We start from the raw sequence: 17,132 nt of genomic DNA, 5'->3' as shown, positions 1-17,132 counted from the left end.
CCAGATTTTACCTCTGGCAGTTCCCTGGTTCCACAATTATCCCATGGGAAGAATCACCAGGACAGGGGTTCCATAAATATTCCAGTGGGAATAACAACGAGGACAGGGTTTATAAAATGAGGCTCCACGACCAGTGTCACCTGCTGGCTGCAGAAGAAGCAGGAATGGAGATTTTCCCCAGCTTCAGGAAGAACCAAGCCCTGGCAGTTCCCTGGCTCCAGCCCCAGGAGGGAGCTGGGATAGACCCCTGGGATGTCACAGTGGGCACTGCCTGTCCCCAAGGGTCCCTGGGGGTCCCATTTCCAGCTCCTCCCTTCCCCAGCTCTGCTGCTGGAGCCCCTCTGCTCCCAGAGCTGCAGAATTCCAGGGCTCTGCACCTTGGGAATCTAAAGGCATGGAGTTTATGGAATGTTTCTGTCTTTTTGGGACATCCTGGGTGCAGAATCGTCTTTATCTTACTGCAGACTTGGTACCAAATATTCACTTTAACAGAAGCATGGGAAATCTCAGATTTACCTAAAGCACTTGGATCAGGACTCTGGAATAAAAAATAGATGGATAAAGATGGAGCAGGGCCAGCTCTGACCAACCTGTGAACTCAGGTCCACAGCGAGTCCAGTGCCTCAAAAAGCACATTTCCCCCATATTTCAGTGGAAATATCAAGGAATATCAGTGCAGGAGTGCTGGAGGAGCTCTCACAGGAGACACCAGCTGTATTTCCTGGGTGGGGCTTCCCTCAGCAGCCACAGAAAAGCCAAGAACTTCCCGAGGCAATGGCACAATTTCCCAAACCCCTCTGAGAGCGCGGGGGCAAAGGCACTGCAGGAAATGCAGCTTCCAGCAGCCCTGCCATGCCATGGAGATGCAGCTGGGTGCTCCCAGGGAGCTGCGCTGGATCCCTCCCGAGCACATTCCTCCCTGGGGATTTGTGCCTCCTCTCCCAGGGGTTTGCAGGGATTGGAGCCCCTCATGCTCAGCACAGGCAGGAGCTGCTCCTGCTCTCCCCATCCTGCTCCTCCCTGGCAGGGCAGAGCCCCCAGCAGCAGGCACTGCTTGGGCCTGTCTGAAGGGACTGCAGCAATATTTAGGAGTATTTCGGAATATTTAGGAATATTCAGTGCTGCAGCTGAGCAACAGGCAAGAATCCCTCTGAAGCAGAAAGAGCCGGGGCAGGAAGGCTCCTGGGAGCTGCCCAAAAAATCCACGTTAACAACCAAAGAGCCATTCCCTGGAAAGCAGTGGGGAGGGCTGCAGCTGCAGCACAGGCAGCAGAGCCTGAGCAGGCAGCAGCCTCTAGTACTCTGCAGCAGCTGAAGGTCTCCAAAAATTAGAAACAGCATTCCATTTCTGCCTCAAAGCCACTGAAAACACCCCAAAGGTTGGTAATAAAAACGATTTTGTGTCAAGATTAGCTCTGTGAAATCCTCAGCCTGGCTCTCTCATGGTGTGGTGAAAGGGTTTTAAATAACCAAAGGTTTTTTCAGCGCTTCTCCGCTGACCTTTCCTGAGCCAACAAATGTGTCTGACAGGAGGCTGATCCCGCTTCTCTCCAGCAAAGCTGCTTTTCCCCCCTTTTATTCACCCTGCAGCAGCAGGAGCTGCTCCACATCCTGGCGAGGGAGGGAAAGGACATTTTCATGCAGCGACCTTTCACAAGAAATGCCCTTTGCTGAATTGGGGATTATGTAACAGAGGCTGAGGAGAAGCTGCTCAGCCACAAAAATAATTCCTCTGAGCAGAGGGAACGGCAGCAGCACAGGGGATAACACATTCCCAGCACCTCTGGAGCCTAAAGCAGGGGTTAAAGTGCCTGATGTGAGAAATCCTGGCCCAGTGCTGGACATGGGGTCAGAGATGCTTTAATGATCCCAAGCTGAGGCTCTCCAGAGCAGGAGAGAACTGGGAAAAAGCAGCAGGAGAATGATGGAATTCCAGGCACAGGAAAGGGGAAAGCAGGAGGAAATGGATTAAAAAGCAGCAGAGATGCCACACTTTGTGCAGCAGATTTCCTCTGCTGAGCACATCGGGTTCCTGGTTAAAAACTGCATTTTTAGGGGTATTTTTCCCCAAGCAATTTTTGGAGCTCTTCAGCTGCTGCAGAGAACTAGAGGCTGCTGCCTGCTCAGGCTCTGCTCCCTGTGCTGCAGCTGCAGCCCTCCCCACTGCTTTCCAGGGAATGGCTCTTTGGTTGTCAACGTGGATTTTTTGGGCAGCTCCCAGGAGCCTTCCTGCCCCGGCTCTTTCTGCTTCAGAGGGATTCTTGCCTGTTGCTCAGCTGCAGCACTGAATATTCCTAAATATTCCAAAATACTCCTAAATATTGCTGCAGTCCCTTCAGACAGGCCCAAGCAGTGCCTGCTGCTGGGGGCTCTGCCCTGCCAGGGAGGAGCAGGATGGGGAGAGCAGGAGCAGCTCCTGCCTGTGCTGAGCATGAGGGGCTCCAATCCCTGCAAACCCCTGGGAGAGGAGGCACAAATCCCCAGGGAGGAATGTGCTCGGGAGGGATCCAGCCCAGCTCCCTGGGAGCACCCAGCTGCATCTCCATGGCATGGCAGGGCTGCTGGAAGCTGCATTTCCTGCAGTGCCTTTGCCCCCGCGCTCTCAGAGGGATTTGGGAAATTGTGCCATTGCCTCGGGAAGTTCTTGGCTTTTCTGTGGCTGCTGAGGGAAGCCCCACCCAGGAAATACAACTGGTGTCTCCTGTGAGAGCTCCTCCAGCACTCCTGCACTGATATTCCTTCATATTTCCATTGAAATGTGGAAGGAAATTTTCTTTTTGAGGCACTGGACTCGCTGTGGGTCTGAGTTCACAGGTTGGTCAGAGCTGGCCCTGCTCCATCTTTATCCATCTATTTTTAATTCCAGAGTCCCTATCCAAGTGCTTTAGGTAAATCTGAGATTTCCCATGCTTCTGTTAAAGTGAGTATTTGGTACCAAGTCAGCAGTAAGATAAAGACAATTCTGCACCCAGGATGTCCCAAAAAGACAGAAGCATTCCATAAACTCCATGCCTTTAGATTCCCAAGGTGCAGAGCCCTGGAATTCTGCAGCTCTGGGAGCAGAGGGGCTCCAGAAGCAGAGCTGGGGAGGGAAGGAGCTGGAAATGGGACCCCCAGGGACCCTTGGGGACAGGCAGTGCCCAGGACAGGGCAGCAGAACAGGGTTCCAGAGGGGTTTGGTAAATTGTGCCATTGCCTCGGGAAGTTCTTGCCTTTTTTGTGGCTTCTGAGGGAAGCACCACCCAGAAAACAGAATTCCCATTTCTCCCCAAGCCCTGGGAGCTGGATGAGCCCTGAGGAGCTTTGATCTGCAGGCCCCACTGACACTGCTGGATTATAAAGGCAGAAATAACCTGTGCAGGGCACCCACTCCCCATTCCTCAGCTGCAGTCCCACTCCTGCATGGATTAATGCATCCTAACCCCGGGCAGGAATCCCCTCCCTGGCCTGGGCACTCACACCTCACACACTGCTGTGCTGAAGGGCAAAACAAACCCAAAAATGTTCATTTTTTTTCTTTTTCGAGCTTGAGTGGGAACCCCACAGCTCTTCCCAGAGCAGCTCCCAGAGCTTTCCCAACAAAAGGAAAATCCAATTAAAAGCCAAGCAGATTTGGATTCTTCAAAGAGGCAGCAGGGAAAAAAAAAAAAGAAACACTTGAGAGAAGCTTCCTTTGCTCATTGTAAATTTAAAAAATGAGTATCACCACCATGGTACCAACAATAATTGTGTTTAATCACACTGCAGGGGTTTTGTGGTATCTCAGCGGAACAGAAATGGTGACCTAAAGAAAATCTCATTTCAGCCATCTCCCCTAACCTGAATTAAAAGGTTATACTTGTGTTTTATATCCAAGGTTCTGTTTAATATCCAAGAATTCTGCTTTAGACCCAAGAATTCTGTTTAATATCCAGGAATTCTGCTGTAGACCCAAGAACTCTGTTTAAGATCCAAGAATTCTGTTTAATACCCAAGAATTCTGTTTAATACCCAAGAATTCTGCTTTAGACCAAGAATTCTGTTTAATAGCCAAGAATTCTGCTTTAGACACAAGAATTCTGCTTTAGACACAAGAATTCTCTTTAATACCCAAGAATTCTGTTTAATACCCAAGAATTCTGCTTTAGACCCAAGAATTCTGTTTAATACCCAAGAATTCTGCTTTAGACCCAAGAGTTCTCTTTAATACCCAAGAATTCTGCTTTAGACCAAGAATTCTGTTTAATACCCAGTGAGAAAAGCTGTTCCCTCACAGGGTCCCTCATGCTCTGCACCCTGAGGCCACATTCAGTTGTGCAGCAATTTTACAACAGCTTTAAAAGATTTTTTTTTCCTTGAATCACCTGAATAAAGCCCAGCAAAAGCACTGGAGATTTATCCCACAGATAACCTGATCCAACTGGGGCAGGAATGGCAGAGCACAGAGGGATTTTTCTGCCAGCCCCCAGGAATTTGCTGCTGAGGCTCGTCCTGAACCAAAGGTGCTTTTTCCACTTTTCCATCCAAGCAAATCCAGCTTTCCACAAAGCCCCCAAAAATCCTGATTTAGCAGCTCCCCATCTCCGAGATGTTTCACTTGGCAAAAGGATGACAACAGTGTTTGGGAAATCCTTTAGGAATTCTAAACCCATTTTGTCAGGCCCCAAAGCAGGAGAGCACCAGGGCAGTGCCCTCCTGTGGTTTTGGCTCCATTCTCCCACTAACCCCTTCCTGAAAACCAAACCCCACTTTTTTTTTTTTTCTCTTTTTTTTAGCTTTTTTTTTTTTTCTTTTTTCCTTTACTCCATATGGCTCAAGATTGGGGTCACCAAATCACTACTAAAAATAGGAGCTTTAGGAGCCTGAGACCCCAAAGAGGCAGCTCAGAGCCAGGGTGAGAACAGCTTTAATTGGTTGCATTTTTATCTTTGACAGGGTTTTCAGCACTTTGCTGCAGGTTCTGAACTGCTCAGCAAAGTGCTGAAAACCCTGTCAGATAAAAAAAAAAAAAATGCAACAAATGAAGGCTGCAAGGAAACCATCAATACAATATTCCAGCAACCTCAAAATTGGAGAGAAATGGGAAATGTCCTCACTCTGCTTTGGTTTTGGATGCAAAAAGCTCATTATAGCGTGTGGGGGAGGAAAGATCGAATCACAAATATCTTATTAAAATAAATTAAAATACTGAATTACCCTCATGCCTGACAAGAAGCAGAAAAGCTCTCCCAGTACCCAACTCTTCTGCCCAAAGAACTGGCAGGATGGGATAAAACTGAAATATTTCCAAAAACACAAAATCAGAGGTGACACTGGAAGGGAGAATCCAGAGGTGACTGTGATCCTACAGCATTACAGGATGCCATATAAAATAAATAAGTTTCTAGGCTAGAGGGAATAAATGCACCAAATATCTCATTTCTCACAGCAAAATGAAGCCCAAAGAGTGGCACCCTGCCTGTATTTTTCTCCCAGAAAATTGCACCACAGAACAGCTCTCCAAGCACAATTCCAAAGTCCCAATCCCACCTGCATGTGGAATTTCCGTACCAGCCTGGGACATGCTGGGATTTTACCTTTCTAAAGGGATTTTTTACCTTTATTGGACCTTAAATGAACCCCTCCTGTTTCTGAGGGGATGGATCACACAGCAGAAAAAACAGACTTGCCTTGCTTTGATTGCCAGCAGGAAAATGCAGCAGAGCAGGCAGGGCCCAGCTTCCCAACTCCCATAAAAGCAAGGAAGAGCCACCAGGAGATCCCAAGTGCAGCTGCAGGCCCTGAGTCACAGCCCTGAGACCTTTGGGTGCTCTGGGATTTGGGAAACACTTCCCAAAGGTTGGTTTCCCAATCCCAGTTTCTGTGGCAGCAGGAGAGGAGGGAACTGCAGGGTTCCTCTGGCCCAATCCAATCCAAATGAGCTGTCCAAAAATGAACTTCCAGCTTGTTCCCTGGAATCCTGAAGTGACTGCAGCTCCTCAAGTGGAAAGCCAGCTGGTTGGTCAGTGCAAACTGCACAGCTTCAGCTCAAACTGAAAAACATTCTCATTCTGCTCAGGCCAGCAGGCTGCAGTCACAAATATTTACATCTCTTTATCTTCTCCATGCCATTTATTATTATTTATTATTCCTCGGATGCTCCAAGGGGGGAGCCAGGCTGGGAGAGCTGGGGGTGCTCACCTGGAGAGGAGAAGCTCCTGGGAGAGCTCAGAGCCAGGGCCTGGAGGGGCTCCAGGAGAGCTGGAGAGGGACTTGGGACAAGGGATGGAGGGACAGGACACAGGGAATGGCTAAAAAGTGAAAAAAGGCAGATTTAGGTTAAATACTGGGGGGAAATTCTCTCCTGAGACGGTGGTGAGGCTGTGGGATGGAACTCCCAGAGAAGCTGTGGCTACCTCTGGATCCTGGGATCTCCTGGTGGCTCTTCCTTGGTTTTGTGGGAGTTGGGGAGCCGGGCCCTGCCTGCTCTGCTGCATTTTCCTGCTGGGAGCAGAGAAATGCAAGTCTGTCCCTTTGGGCTGTGTGATCCATCCCTCAGCAAGTGGGGCTGATTGAAGGAAGAGTCCCAGGCCAGGCTGGTGCCCCTACCCACAGGTGAGTTTTAAGGTCCCTCCCAACCCAAACCATCCTGGGGAAATGTGAATCAGCTGCTTGCCAGCACTGAATTCCCTGGAAAGGCTCTGGGTGAACTCTGCACTGAAGGTAACACACAGGGATTTGCTGCTGCTTGAGGGCACAGAGTGATGCCTCAGGTTTGGCTTTTGTATTTTCACATTCTGTGCTGCTTTAGTGTGCGGGTCTGGGATTCATGTCAGGGGATGGTGAGCTCTGTTCACAGAGCAGAGAGACAAAACAATTCCTGTTCTAGCTGAGACCAAGGACCAGTGATCCAAACCTGAGCCCCAAGAGCACAAACAGCATTCCTGATCCTGTCCTGATCCCATGCAGAGCTGCAATCCCTGATCCCATGCAGAGCTGCACTCCCTGATCCCATGCAGAGCTGCACTCCCTGATCCCGTGCACAGCTGCACTCCCTGATCCCGTGCACAGCTGCACTCCCTGATCCCGTGCACAGCTGCACTCCCTGATCCCGTGCACAGCTGCAGTCCCTGATCCCGTGCACAGCTGCAGTCCCTGATCCCGTGCAGAGCTGCAATCCCTGATCCCATGCAGAGCTGCAATCCCTGATCCCATGCACAGCTGCAGTCCCTGATCCCATGCACAGCTGCAATCCCCGATCCCATGCACAGCTGCAATCCCTGATCCCATGCAGAACTGCAATCCCTGATCCCATGCAGAACTGCAATCCCTGATCCCATGCACAGCTGCAATCTTTGACTGAAGAGAGAAAAACAAGCAGGATGGGATTCATAACCTAAAGCTGTAATTGCACAATTAACCCCAATATGCAAATGGAGCAGAACTCATAAAAGTGAGACACCTCATGACCAGTTTTCCATTTTTGGGACCATTTTGGTTCACCTTGGCTGCAGCCCTGGCTGGGCTCTGGTGCTGCCCAAGGTGGATCCACTGAGGAGATCCTTTTCATAAATCCCTGTTTATTCCTGAGCTCAGTCTGGTCTCTGTTCCAGCTCAGCCTTCCCAAGGCATCACTGGCTCAGTCCTGAGCGTGCTGGGAGGAAATTTGGGAATGATCCTCCTGGCCAGACCAGACCAAAACCAAGCTGCCAACCTTTATTTTAGGCATTTTCTAACGCTGTGACCACCCAGCAGCTCCCACCACCTGCAGGGATTTCAGCAGCCAGCAGACAGAGCAGCTGCCCTTTGCTTCCGAGCTGCTTTCAAACCCCTCCAGCACCGTTTAATTCCCCCAAGCAGCTCCAAAGGACAGCGATTCAAGCCCCATTTGCAGCCCGAAGCCGAAGCTTTTCCCAACAAAATCACCCCCGGAGCGCTGAGCCGAGCTGCTGCACGCTCAGGTTTAAAAATGCTCCTCCGAGCATCTGTTTTTTGCAAACTCCTGCTGTCCGCCCTCACCGAATTCTTGCAGGCTGCACTGCCAAAAAAACCTTCCCTGGGCACTTCAACCCAACCCTCAGCATTCCCAAAATGTTCCCGGCCAGTTCTCCCAAGCAATTCCATGTGCTCCCAGCTGAGGTTTTGGGGTAATTGCATTTTTTCCAGGTTGTGGTATTCCCCCTTCTTCTCGTTTTCCTATTCTAGCAACACAAATGCTGTAACTGTTTGTTTGTTTGGTTTTTTTTTAATAAATAAAGTGTTATTTTAGGTCTCCAAAGCAGTGGAAGATCCCTGTGAGTACCCCCAAAATGTGAGCAGCTACACCAGACACTGAAGTGGATTTTAAAACGTGGAATGCAAAACTATAGGAATTAGAGCAAAAAAGCCCTTTTTTCTTGCTTATTCAAACCAGAACAGGACATTTTGATCTATTTTCCTCTAAAAAAATGTCTCATAGTGCACATTTCCAACACCAAAAAAAAAAAACCAACACCAACCAAAAAACCAAAAACAAACCAATCAGAGCCAGGAATCAAACAAATCTTTAACCTGGAGTGAGAATAAATGATCACGAAAATAAAATCACAGGTAATTATCATTATTTGAATGATTGGATATTGGATTTGATGGAGCTTTGTCATGTTTTAACAGCCAAGCTCCCTCCTCCAGCTTTACACAAATCAGGATTTGTATTTTGGAATTAACTGGGAAAAAAGTCACTATTTATTCCCAAATATTCCTGTTTTGAGGAGTTTGAACACACAAAGCCCATGCCCAAACATCCAAAGGATCAGACTGTGGAACCCCACAGCAGCCAGCCCAATTCCAGCCTCCAGAAAGAAGAATTCTGCTGGGAAACATTTAAAAAATGGAAAAAAGGGTTTAGGGTAAGCAGAGCCAAGCTGTGAGGGCTCCCTGTGCTCTGCTGCACCTCCTGCTTTAACCAAAACCAAACTTTAGAGGAACGTGGCCACAGGAATTGTCCTGCTTTAGAGAAAAATCCCCCCAAAAATAAAATATCACTACTGGAGCCAAGTGCAGCACGTGTGTGAATTTCGGGAGCTGCAATAACTGCAATGAAAATCAAATAATGAAATAAAATCCATGATCTAGAGGGTGACAAAGCCACCTCGGGCTGTGCTGGGGACATAAAGCAGGACCTGGGAGAGCAGCAGGAGCAGGGGAGATCCTGCCTGGAGGAGGAGGAGGAGCAGAAGAGAACTCTGAGCCTTCTCCTCGCTGCTCAGCCCACACTCAGGCTCCAAAAATGCTCACATTTATCTGGGCACCAGGAAAAGGCACAGCAGAGCTCAGGCGCTGAGGCTCAGCAGGCACAAACAAGGATAAAAGCAAAGTTTTGCACTGGCTCCTTCAAGAAGAAATTCATTTTCAGAATTCAGGGCGATCTTAGATGATTTTCCTGATTTATTGCTGGTTTTATGCTGGTTTCTGCCAACAGAAAATCCATATTCTGGTTTTAGCCAGCTAGTTCCTTCTCCATCCATGCCGAGGATGAACTGAACAAGCACCACCTGAATTAAATTGGTTTTAGTTGCCCTCATGCCCAGCTCAGAACAACCCAAGCAATTTTAGGGTGAAGAATTCTCTGCACTTTAGCTTGCTCCCACTCCAACCCTTGTGTTGCTGTGCTAAAAAACCACTGCAGATTTCCCAGACTGGGGCAGCCCCAGCAGCAATTTTAGACAATAGAATAACCTTTAACTGCACTGAAGCCTTTGCTTTTCCAGCTGCTTGTTTGGAAATAAAGATATTTCAAAGGTGAAACAATGATGGAAAAGTCGTGTTTTCCTCCCCTCCTGCTTGGAAGCATTAAAGGGATTTTCCAACAGCTGCCCTGAGGAAGTGCAGGTTAAACACAGATATTCCTGACTGGCTTTTTCCAGCTTTTCTCCTCATCCTTCCCCATCTCTCCCCCTGTTCCATCAGAACTCTGCTCTGGATGCAAGCCCTGAGCAGAAACTGAGCATTTTCCCAGCAGAATATGCAGGAACAGTTCAATTCCTGCCACATTTCCCTGAGATCTCAAGGTGTTTATGCAAAGCTTTCAAAATAAAGCCGCCAGAAAAATAAAACCCTCAAAATAAAAACCTTTCAAAGTAAAACCTTTCAAAGCAAAACTCTCCTCCCAGTTTTAAAGCAAGCTTAAATCCATAGGTGAGCCTGACTCCAAATGTTCTGGATTGCATTAAGTCTGGAAAAATAACTGGGAATTCAGCAGATCTGCTGTCAGAGGTTGGAAAAAAGCTTTTTTTTTTTGTTTCCCCACAAACACTCAGCATTGCAGCTGGGATTTTCTGCTGCAGGTGAGTTCCAACAGCCCCGTGGCCATTCCTCCACCACCCTCCCTTGGACTTTTCACCTTCCATCGCTCCGAAGGTTGCACATCAATAAAAGATAACAAATTGCTGCCCTCTGGGATCCTCCCCTGCCCCTCACAGCACACACCCAGAGGTGAGAAGCGTTTTCAAAGGAGATCTGAACAACAGCCACAATGCAGGAAACGCTGGACCTGTTCTCCACCCAAAGAGGAATTGTTCTGTTGCAGGAAGCTCCCCACGGGCCATTATTTGCTGAAAACACCCCAGCTCCCCTGCAGCAGGGCCTTTTTACATTAAAACTAGGGCAGCAATAAACCTTAAATCACAAAGATCTCAACCTTTCACCTGGCTTGGGGTGCTCCAACCCCTCCCAAGCAGATTTTCACTCACCTGTGTGAGCTCCCAGAGCAATACAGAAACTCTCCCTCACCACTTCATTCAAAATAACAATTATTCAGCTTCCAGGACACAGCAGCGGGCTGCAATCCCCCCTCACGCTAAGATCCTTTGCCCCTTTGCAGCTCTCCCCAAAATTCACTTTATCGCTGGCCTCCAGACCCCCAAGTGCTGCCAAACAAATGTTTGCAGCGTCCCGCAGCCACTCGGGATTGTCATCCCAGCTGCCGGCACTTGACACCTTCCCTGCACGGAACACGCGACCCATTTCCATTTAACTCCTTCCCTCCCCAGGCTGGAATTTCTCTGGGAACTCAGCGGTGCTACAGAACCAAATTTAATCCACAATCCAGCCCCTTCCCGGATCTCTGAATCCCACACGGCTCCAGCAGGGTTTGCCCAGACTGCCTCACTCTGCAGAGCCTCCAGGCTTCACTCCCAGTGCCGATGCCAAACTCGGGTTAACAGAGACACGAGGCTCGCTGCTGGCTTCACGCTGCAAAATCCGCACGTGCTCGGGGGATAATTCTCACCTGGGATCTCCAGGACAGTATTTTTCCCATCTAGATATCACTGAAAAACACCCTGAGAGGCTCAGTGCTGGCCTGGTGGAAGATGTCCCTGTCCCTGGCAGGTGGGATGGGCTCTAAGGTCCCTTCCAGCCCAAACCAGGCTGTGACATTCTCCCGGCGGCGCAAAGAGCCAAGGACCTCAACAGCCGGAAAACTCTAGGACTGAATATTATCAGCAGAGCAGAAAGGAAGGAGAGAGAAAGGAGGACGAAATGGTGAAACTAGCGTGGAATTGGCGTGTGAGAGAGGCAGCCCTTCCTCCTGGGCAGGTTTTCCCAGCGGCTCCTCCTGCCAGCCCAGCTCCCTGCCCCTGCCGGCTCCCCAGGCCCGAGCAGTGCTGACCATGATGCTGCAGCGAGAGCACCTCCATCTCCATCCCCGGGAGCAGCTCCATCTCCATCCCCCCGGGAGCAGCTCCATCTCCATCCCCGGGAGCAGCTCCATCTCCATCCCCGGGAGCAGCTCCATCTCCATCCCCCCGGGAGCAGCTCCATCTCCATCCCCCCGGGAGCAGCTCCATCTCCATCCCCGGGAGCAGCTCCATCTCCGGGAGCACAGAGGCATTTTCCCCGGCGCTGCGGGATTTCCCTGGAGCAGGAGGCTCGGCTGGAGCAGCCTCTTGGCCCCGCTCCGCTCTGCCACTAATTGTCATGCACTTGGCTGCGAACTCGCCGGGGAGGAGGCAGCCGCGCTGGATTTAGCTCACGCTAGCCTACAAGGAACGGAGAAGGCTTGGGGTGTGGTGGGTTGGTTGTTTCTTTTTTTCTTCTCTTTTTTTTCCCCTTAATTCCTTCTTTTACTCTCCTATCAGAAGGACCTCTCCAGTTGCTAAGGAACTACGGGCTTTATTGCATTATAAATGATTTAAGGCGGCCCGGCAGATGCAGGTTCAGTAGGCGGGAGGAGATGAGGAGATGTTCCATTTTACCGGCGGCACGAGGCGCCCCAGGAGGAACCGGGGGGGGGCCAAGCCTGTCCCCCCCCACTTTTCTCCTCCTTCCTCCTTCCCCTGAGGGGCCCCAAATCTCCAGGGATTCCCCCCAAACCCGGGGTCGCCCCCCACCCGCGGGGTTGCCCACAGCGCACCCGCCGCCATAGCAACGCGGCCCCCCCGCTCCCCCCGCCGCCGCCGCCCTCGCTCACCGTTCTGCGCCGCGGCCGGGCCCGGCAGCAGCGCGGCCGTCGCCAGCAGCAGCGAGAAGGCGGCGGGGAGCGGCCCGGAGCGCGGCATCTTGCCGAGGCAGGGGCAGGAGGAGGAGGAAGGCGAGGCGCTGAGGCGGCGGCGGGAGCGGCGGCGGCTCCGTCCGTCCTTCTCCGCCGACCTCCTACCGCAGCGCCGCCGCTCTCGCGAGAGCCGCCGGGGCGGGGGACGCCGCCGCCGGGAGGGGCCGGGCTGTGCCAGCGCCCGCCCCTCGCCGCCATGTTGGCCCCGTGCGGCCGGTCCGTGCCGGGGCTTTTCTTCCTTGCCGAGCTCCCGAGCTGGCGGTGGGACAGGGGCACCCAGGCGGCGGGGAGCTGCCCCTTCTCCCCTTCTGCCGTGCCCTCAGGGGCGCCATGGCGGAGGCTGCCCGAGGCAGCTTTCCTTGAGCGCAATGGCGGAGCCCGCCTGAGGGAAACGTCCCTTCAGGGCCCCGACGGCGGAGCCCGCCTGAGGGAAACGTCCCTTCAGATTTACCATGGCGGAGCCCGCCTGAGGGAAACGTCCCGCGGAGCCTGCCTGAGGGAAACGTCCCTTCATATTTGCCATGGCGGAGCCCGCCTGAGGGAAACGTCCCTTCAGGGCCCCGATGGCGGAGCCCGCCTGAGGGAACCGTCCCTTCAGATTTACCATGGCGGAGTCCGCCTGAGGGAAACGTCCCTTCAGGGTCCCGATGGCGGAGTCCGCCTGAGGGAAACGTCCCGTCAGATTTACCATGGCGGAGCCCGCCTGAGGGAAACGTCCCTTCAGGGTCTCCATGGCGGAGTCCGCCTGAGGGAAACGTCCCTTCGGATTTACCATGGCAGAGCCCGCCTCAGGGAAACGTCCCGTCAGATTTACCATGGCGGAGTCCGCCTGAGGGAAACGTCCCTTCAGATTTACCATGGCGGAGTCCGCCTGAGGGAACCGTCCCTTCAGATTTACCATGGCGGAGTCCGCCTGAGGGAAACGTCCCGTCAGATTTACCATGGCGGAGTCCGCCTGAGGGAAACGTCCCTTCAGATTTACCATGGCGGAGCCCGCCTGAGGGAGATGTCCCTTCAGATTTACCATGGCGGAGCCCACCTGAGGGAAACGTCCCTTCAGATTTACCATGGCAGAGCCCACCTGAGGCAGCTTCCCGCCAGGAGCATTTAGAGTGGGATGGCGTAGCCCCTTCCCAAGGATGTGTCCCCTCAGAGGCACCGTGGCAGAGCCCACCTGAAGAATCTGTCCCCTCAGGGGCAACTGAGGGTGCCATGGTGGAGATTTGGAATCTGTCCCCTCAGGGGCAACTGAGGGTGCCATGGTGGAGATTTGGAATCTGTCCCCTCAGGGGCACTGAGGGTGCCATGGTGGAGATTTGGAATCTGTCTCCTCAGGGGCACTGAGGGCAAGATGGCAGAGCCCTCCTGAGGGATCAGTTCCTGCAAGCGCCATGGCAGAGCCCACCGAGGCATCCTCCCTCCCTCAGGGACAAAGACGGCGCCATGGCAGAGCCCACCTGAGGCAGCTGCCCCTGAGGGCTTTCATGGCAGAGCCTACCTGAGGGATCTGACCCTTCAAGCTGCTATGGTGGAGCCTGCCTGAGGGATCCATCCCCTCAGAGACACCATGGTGGAGCCCGCCTGAGAGATCCATCATCCCCTCAGAAACATCATGGCAGAGCCCAACTGAGGGATCTTCCCCTTAGGGTGTCCATGGCAGAGCCCGCCTGAGGGATCCATCATCCCATCAGAAACACCATGGCAGAGCCTGCCTGAAGGATCCATCCCCTCAGAAACACCATGGCAGAGCTTGCCTGAGGCATCTATCCCCTCAGAGACGCCATGGCAGAGCCCGCCTGAGGGATCCATCCCCTCAGAGACGCCATGGCAGAGCCCCCCTGAAGGATCCATCCCCTCAGAGACGCCATGGTGGAGCCCCTCTGGCTGGGATATGCGAAGCACCACACTCCTCCTCACTTCTGTTCTTCATAGGCTTACAACACTGGTGAGTACAAGGTAAGAGCTGGTATTTAGCCCTGTTCATACTCACTTCAGGAGTTTCTGTGCCGTTCTGCAGCGGCTGCAGCGTGTCAGAGGAACCCAATTCCACCCCAAATTGTTCAGCTTAAGGTCCGCGCACCCACAAAACACCAATATAATTTTAAACACCATTCCATCCATCACTTCTATGCTTCCATACAAAAGATTTTTCAAGGGCTGTGTCATTTTTGCACAAATAGGAAACCAAGGCCGCGTGAAGCAAAGGTGTAACTCCATGTTAGCCATGGAGTTGTGGGCAAAGAGCACAAAAACTCACTCCTGGATGACTGGACAAGCCAGGCACGCTGGAAATCAGCTGCTGGTGAGCTCTGGGTGGCTTTTCTCTATTTTCCTGTTATAAATCACAGATGCCAGGTCAGATTTGCTGCTTGCTTTTGCTTTGTTTTGTGCCCTTAAGCCCAGCTGATGGTGGGGAGATATGAGGCTTGTAGGAGATTGTGGGACAGACCAGCAGAGAAGGAGACTGGGGGGAAAACCAGCAGAAAATCCTCAGGATCAGATTTTCAGCTTTCTGCAGAGCTCTGTGTCACCAGCGTGCCCAAAGTGGGGTGGGCTGGGAAATAATGGGTGGGGACAGCCCAAACTGTCCTGGTTTCTTGACTTTGTCTCCCTCCTCCTTCACCCTGCCCAGGTCGGTCTCAGCTGCCCATCAGCAAACACACTTCACATGTTTTTATTGCTGCTGTGAGTCACTGAAAGCAGGGACCAGGCACACTTTTTCCATGAAAACCCTGCTGAAATCCCTGTCTGAGCGCTTCAGCACTTGGCTGAGGACAGCAGGGGCGAGGTCACCCGTGAGGAACAGCAGTTTTTTGATGCTCCACGTCATCCTGGCTCCCCCTGGCTCCCCAGGGATGCCAGCTTCCATGTGCTCAGAGATTCCACTGCGCTGGAGAATTTCCACGGTGCGTTTCCATGACTCACTGTTGGTGCCAGCTGATTCATCTGTGTGACACTACCCTGCTTTTTCTCACCGTGGCTCTTTTATTCCCCTCTGTGTGGAACAGCCCTGACAGCAGCCCTTGCAAACCAGACAAAAAGGGGAACAGAGACCCAGAAATGCAGTTTTACCCAGAACTGCCCCTCACGCTGCTCTTTGCCTGTGGGAATCCAGGGCTTCCCTCTGGCTGCCCTGGCAGGTCTGGGACCCTGGCAGGGGTCAGGAACCCCCCTGGACAGAGCCCCCAGAGACACTGGCTGTGATCTCTGTCCATGGAAAAGAGTTTTCAATCTTACAGGATGAATTACAAGCTCTGAGTGTTTGATATGAGTAATAATTAAGTGTGGCACGGGTGCAAAAGTAAAATTTTAGGATTCTAGATTAGGGGTTCAAAGGGGACAAGATGGAGGAAATTGGGTGTGCCTTGTCCTTTTTCTCCTTCTTCATGCCCTCCATGTTTCACTGTGGTGTTGGCATTTTTCTGTTGGTTCAGGCTGGGGACACACTGTCCAACGTAGGTGACAGATATTGGCACGTTATTGTAAATCCAGCACAGGTAGTTTGTGGTATTTAATGTTTGTACCATCCCACTGAGGGCAGAGCCCCACACGCTGCCCTGCAGGACAGAGCTGCGGCAGGGCAGCAGAACATGTTAGAGATAAACAGAATAAACAACCCTGAAACAGCACAGACCAATTATGGCTTCTGCTTTGGCAGCGGGGCTGAAAGACAGAGACTTTCTACAATCTCGGGATCATCAATAATACCTCAGATTCCGACATTTGCCCGCCGTTTTCCCAGGATTTCGCTGTAACTCTGCTCCTTGCAGACTCCCACTCGCTATTAGGCCTTACCTCCAGTGCTGTTTTCCAAGTTTGGAAGGAGTGAGCAGCGCTGGGAGCAGCTCTGGAGCTGCTCAGCAATCCTCGCTCCGTAACCATGGCAGCTCAGGGTGACTCACTCTGCCACAGGCCCCAGCCCAACTTAGCAGGAGGAATTTTTTCCCCTCCTCTCTCACCAGCTCAGAGTTTCTCTCCACAGTTGCATAACTCAGCTGTCACTTGTGTTCCTCTTGTGAAAAACGCCAGTCACTTGGTTTTTAAAATGTTAAAAGATTAATAATAATAAAATGATTATAAAAATAATAATACAATTCGAGTAATAAAGTTTAGAGTTAGGACAATTGCAAGACAATAAAAAGCCAAGAATTACGGACTTCCGGATGCTCTCGGACACTAAGTCCCAAAAATCACCCTTAAAACAATACACTTGTTGCATATTCATACATCCTTCATGGTTATGCATACATTTTATTTAAAACAAGAAACTCTGTTGTATGTCAACTGTTTCCTTTAATCCCCTGGTGTCTTTGAGTCTGAGCAAGACCTGAAGAAATTAGTTTCTTCTGATAAGAAGCCATAAATTCCTCTCCTCTGGAAGATTTAGGTGCTCCTCAAAGCAAGTATCTCATTCCTAAATAAAAAACTTCCCCCACATACACAGTCTCTATTTTAACATTATGTTGGAACCTAAAGCTGTATTTAACACACTACTTAAGAGAATTAATACAGCATAACTTTCTATCATTACACAAATAATATTCATTGTAATATTTGCGAAAAGCCAATCATAAAATATGCATTTTCCACACTCTGCTTCTGCCCAGGGACAAGCCCTGCTGGCAGCTGGAGCATCCCTGGA

The 17,132-nt window shown here is 51.2% G+C and overlaps 1 protein-coding gene across 1 annotated transcript in view; it reads right to left on the bottom strand.

Annotated features, from left to right (window-relative positions):
- The window catches only part of NPTN (neuroplastin), a 43,119-nt gene extending 30,319 nt beyond the window's left edge, over positions 1–12,800 (bottom strand). Inside the window, exon 1 of the mRNA XM_072933964.1 lies at positions 12,410–12,800. Within this exon, the coding sequence (XP_072790065.1) occupies positions 12,410–12,497 (88 nt within the window). The 5' untranslated portion in view covers positions 12,498–12,800. The remainder of the gene's footprint in view (positions 1–12,409) is intronic.
- Positions 12,801–17,132: the final 4,332 nt, after the last annotated feature.

Source organism: Taeniopygia guttata, chromosome 10, assembly GCF_048771995.1.
Source record: "Taeniopygia guttata chromosome 10, bTaeGut7.mat, whole genome shotgun sequence".
In the NCBI taxonomy this organism is placed as follows: domain Eukaryota; kingdom Metazoa; phylum Chordata; class Aves; order Passeriformes; family Estrildidae; genus Taeniopygia; species Taeniopygia guttata.
This window is presented reverse-complemented; position numbering and strand designations above follow the sequence as displayed.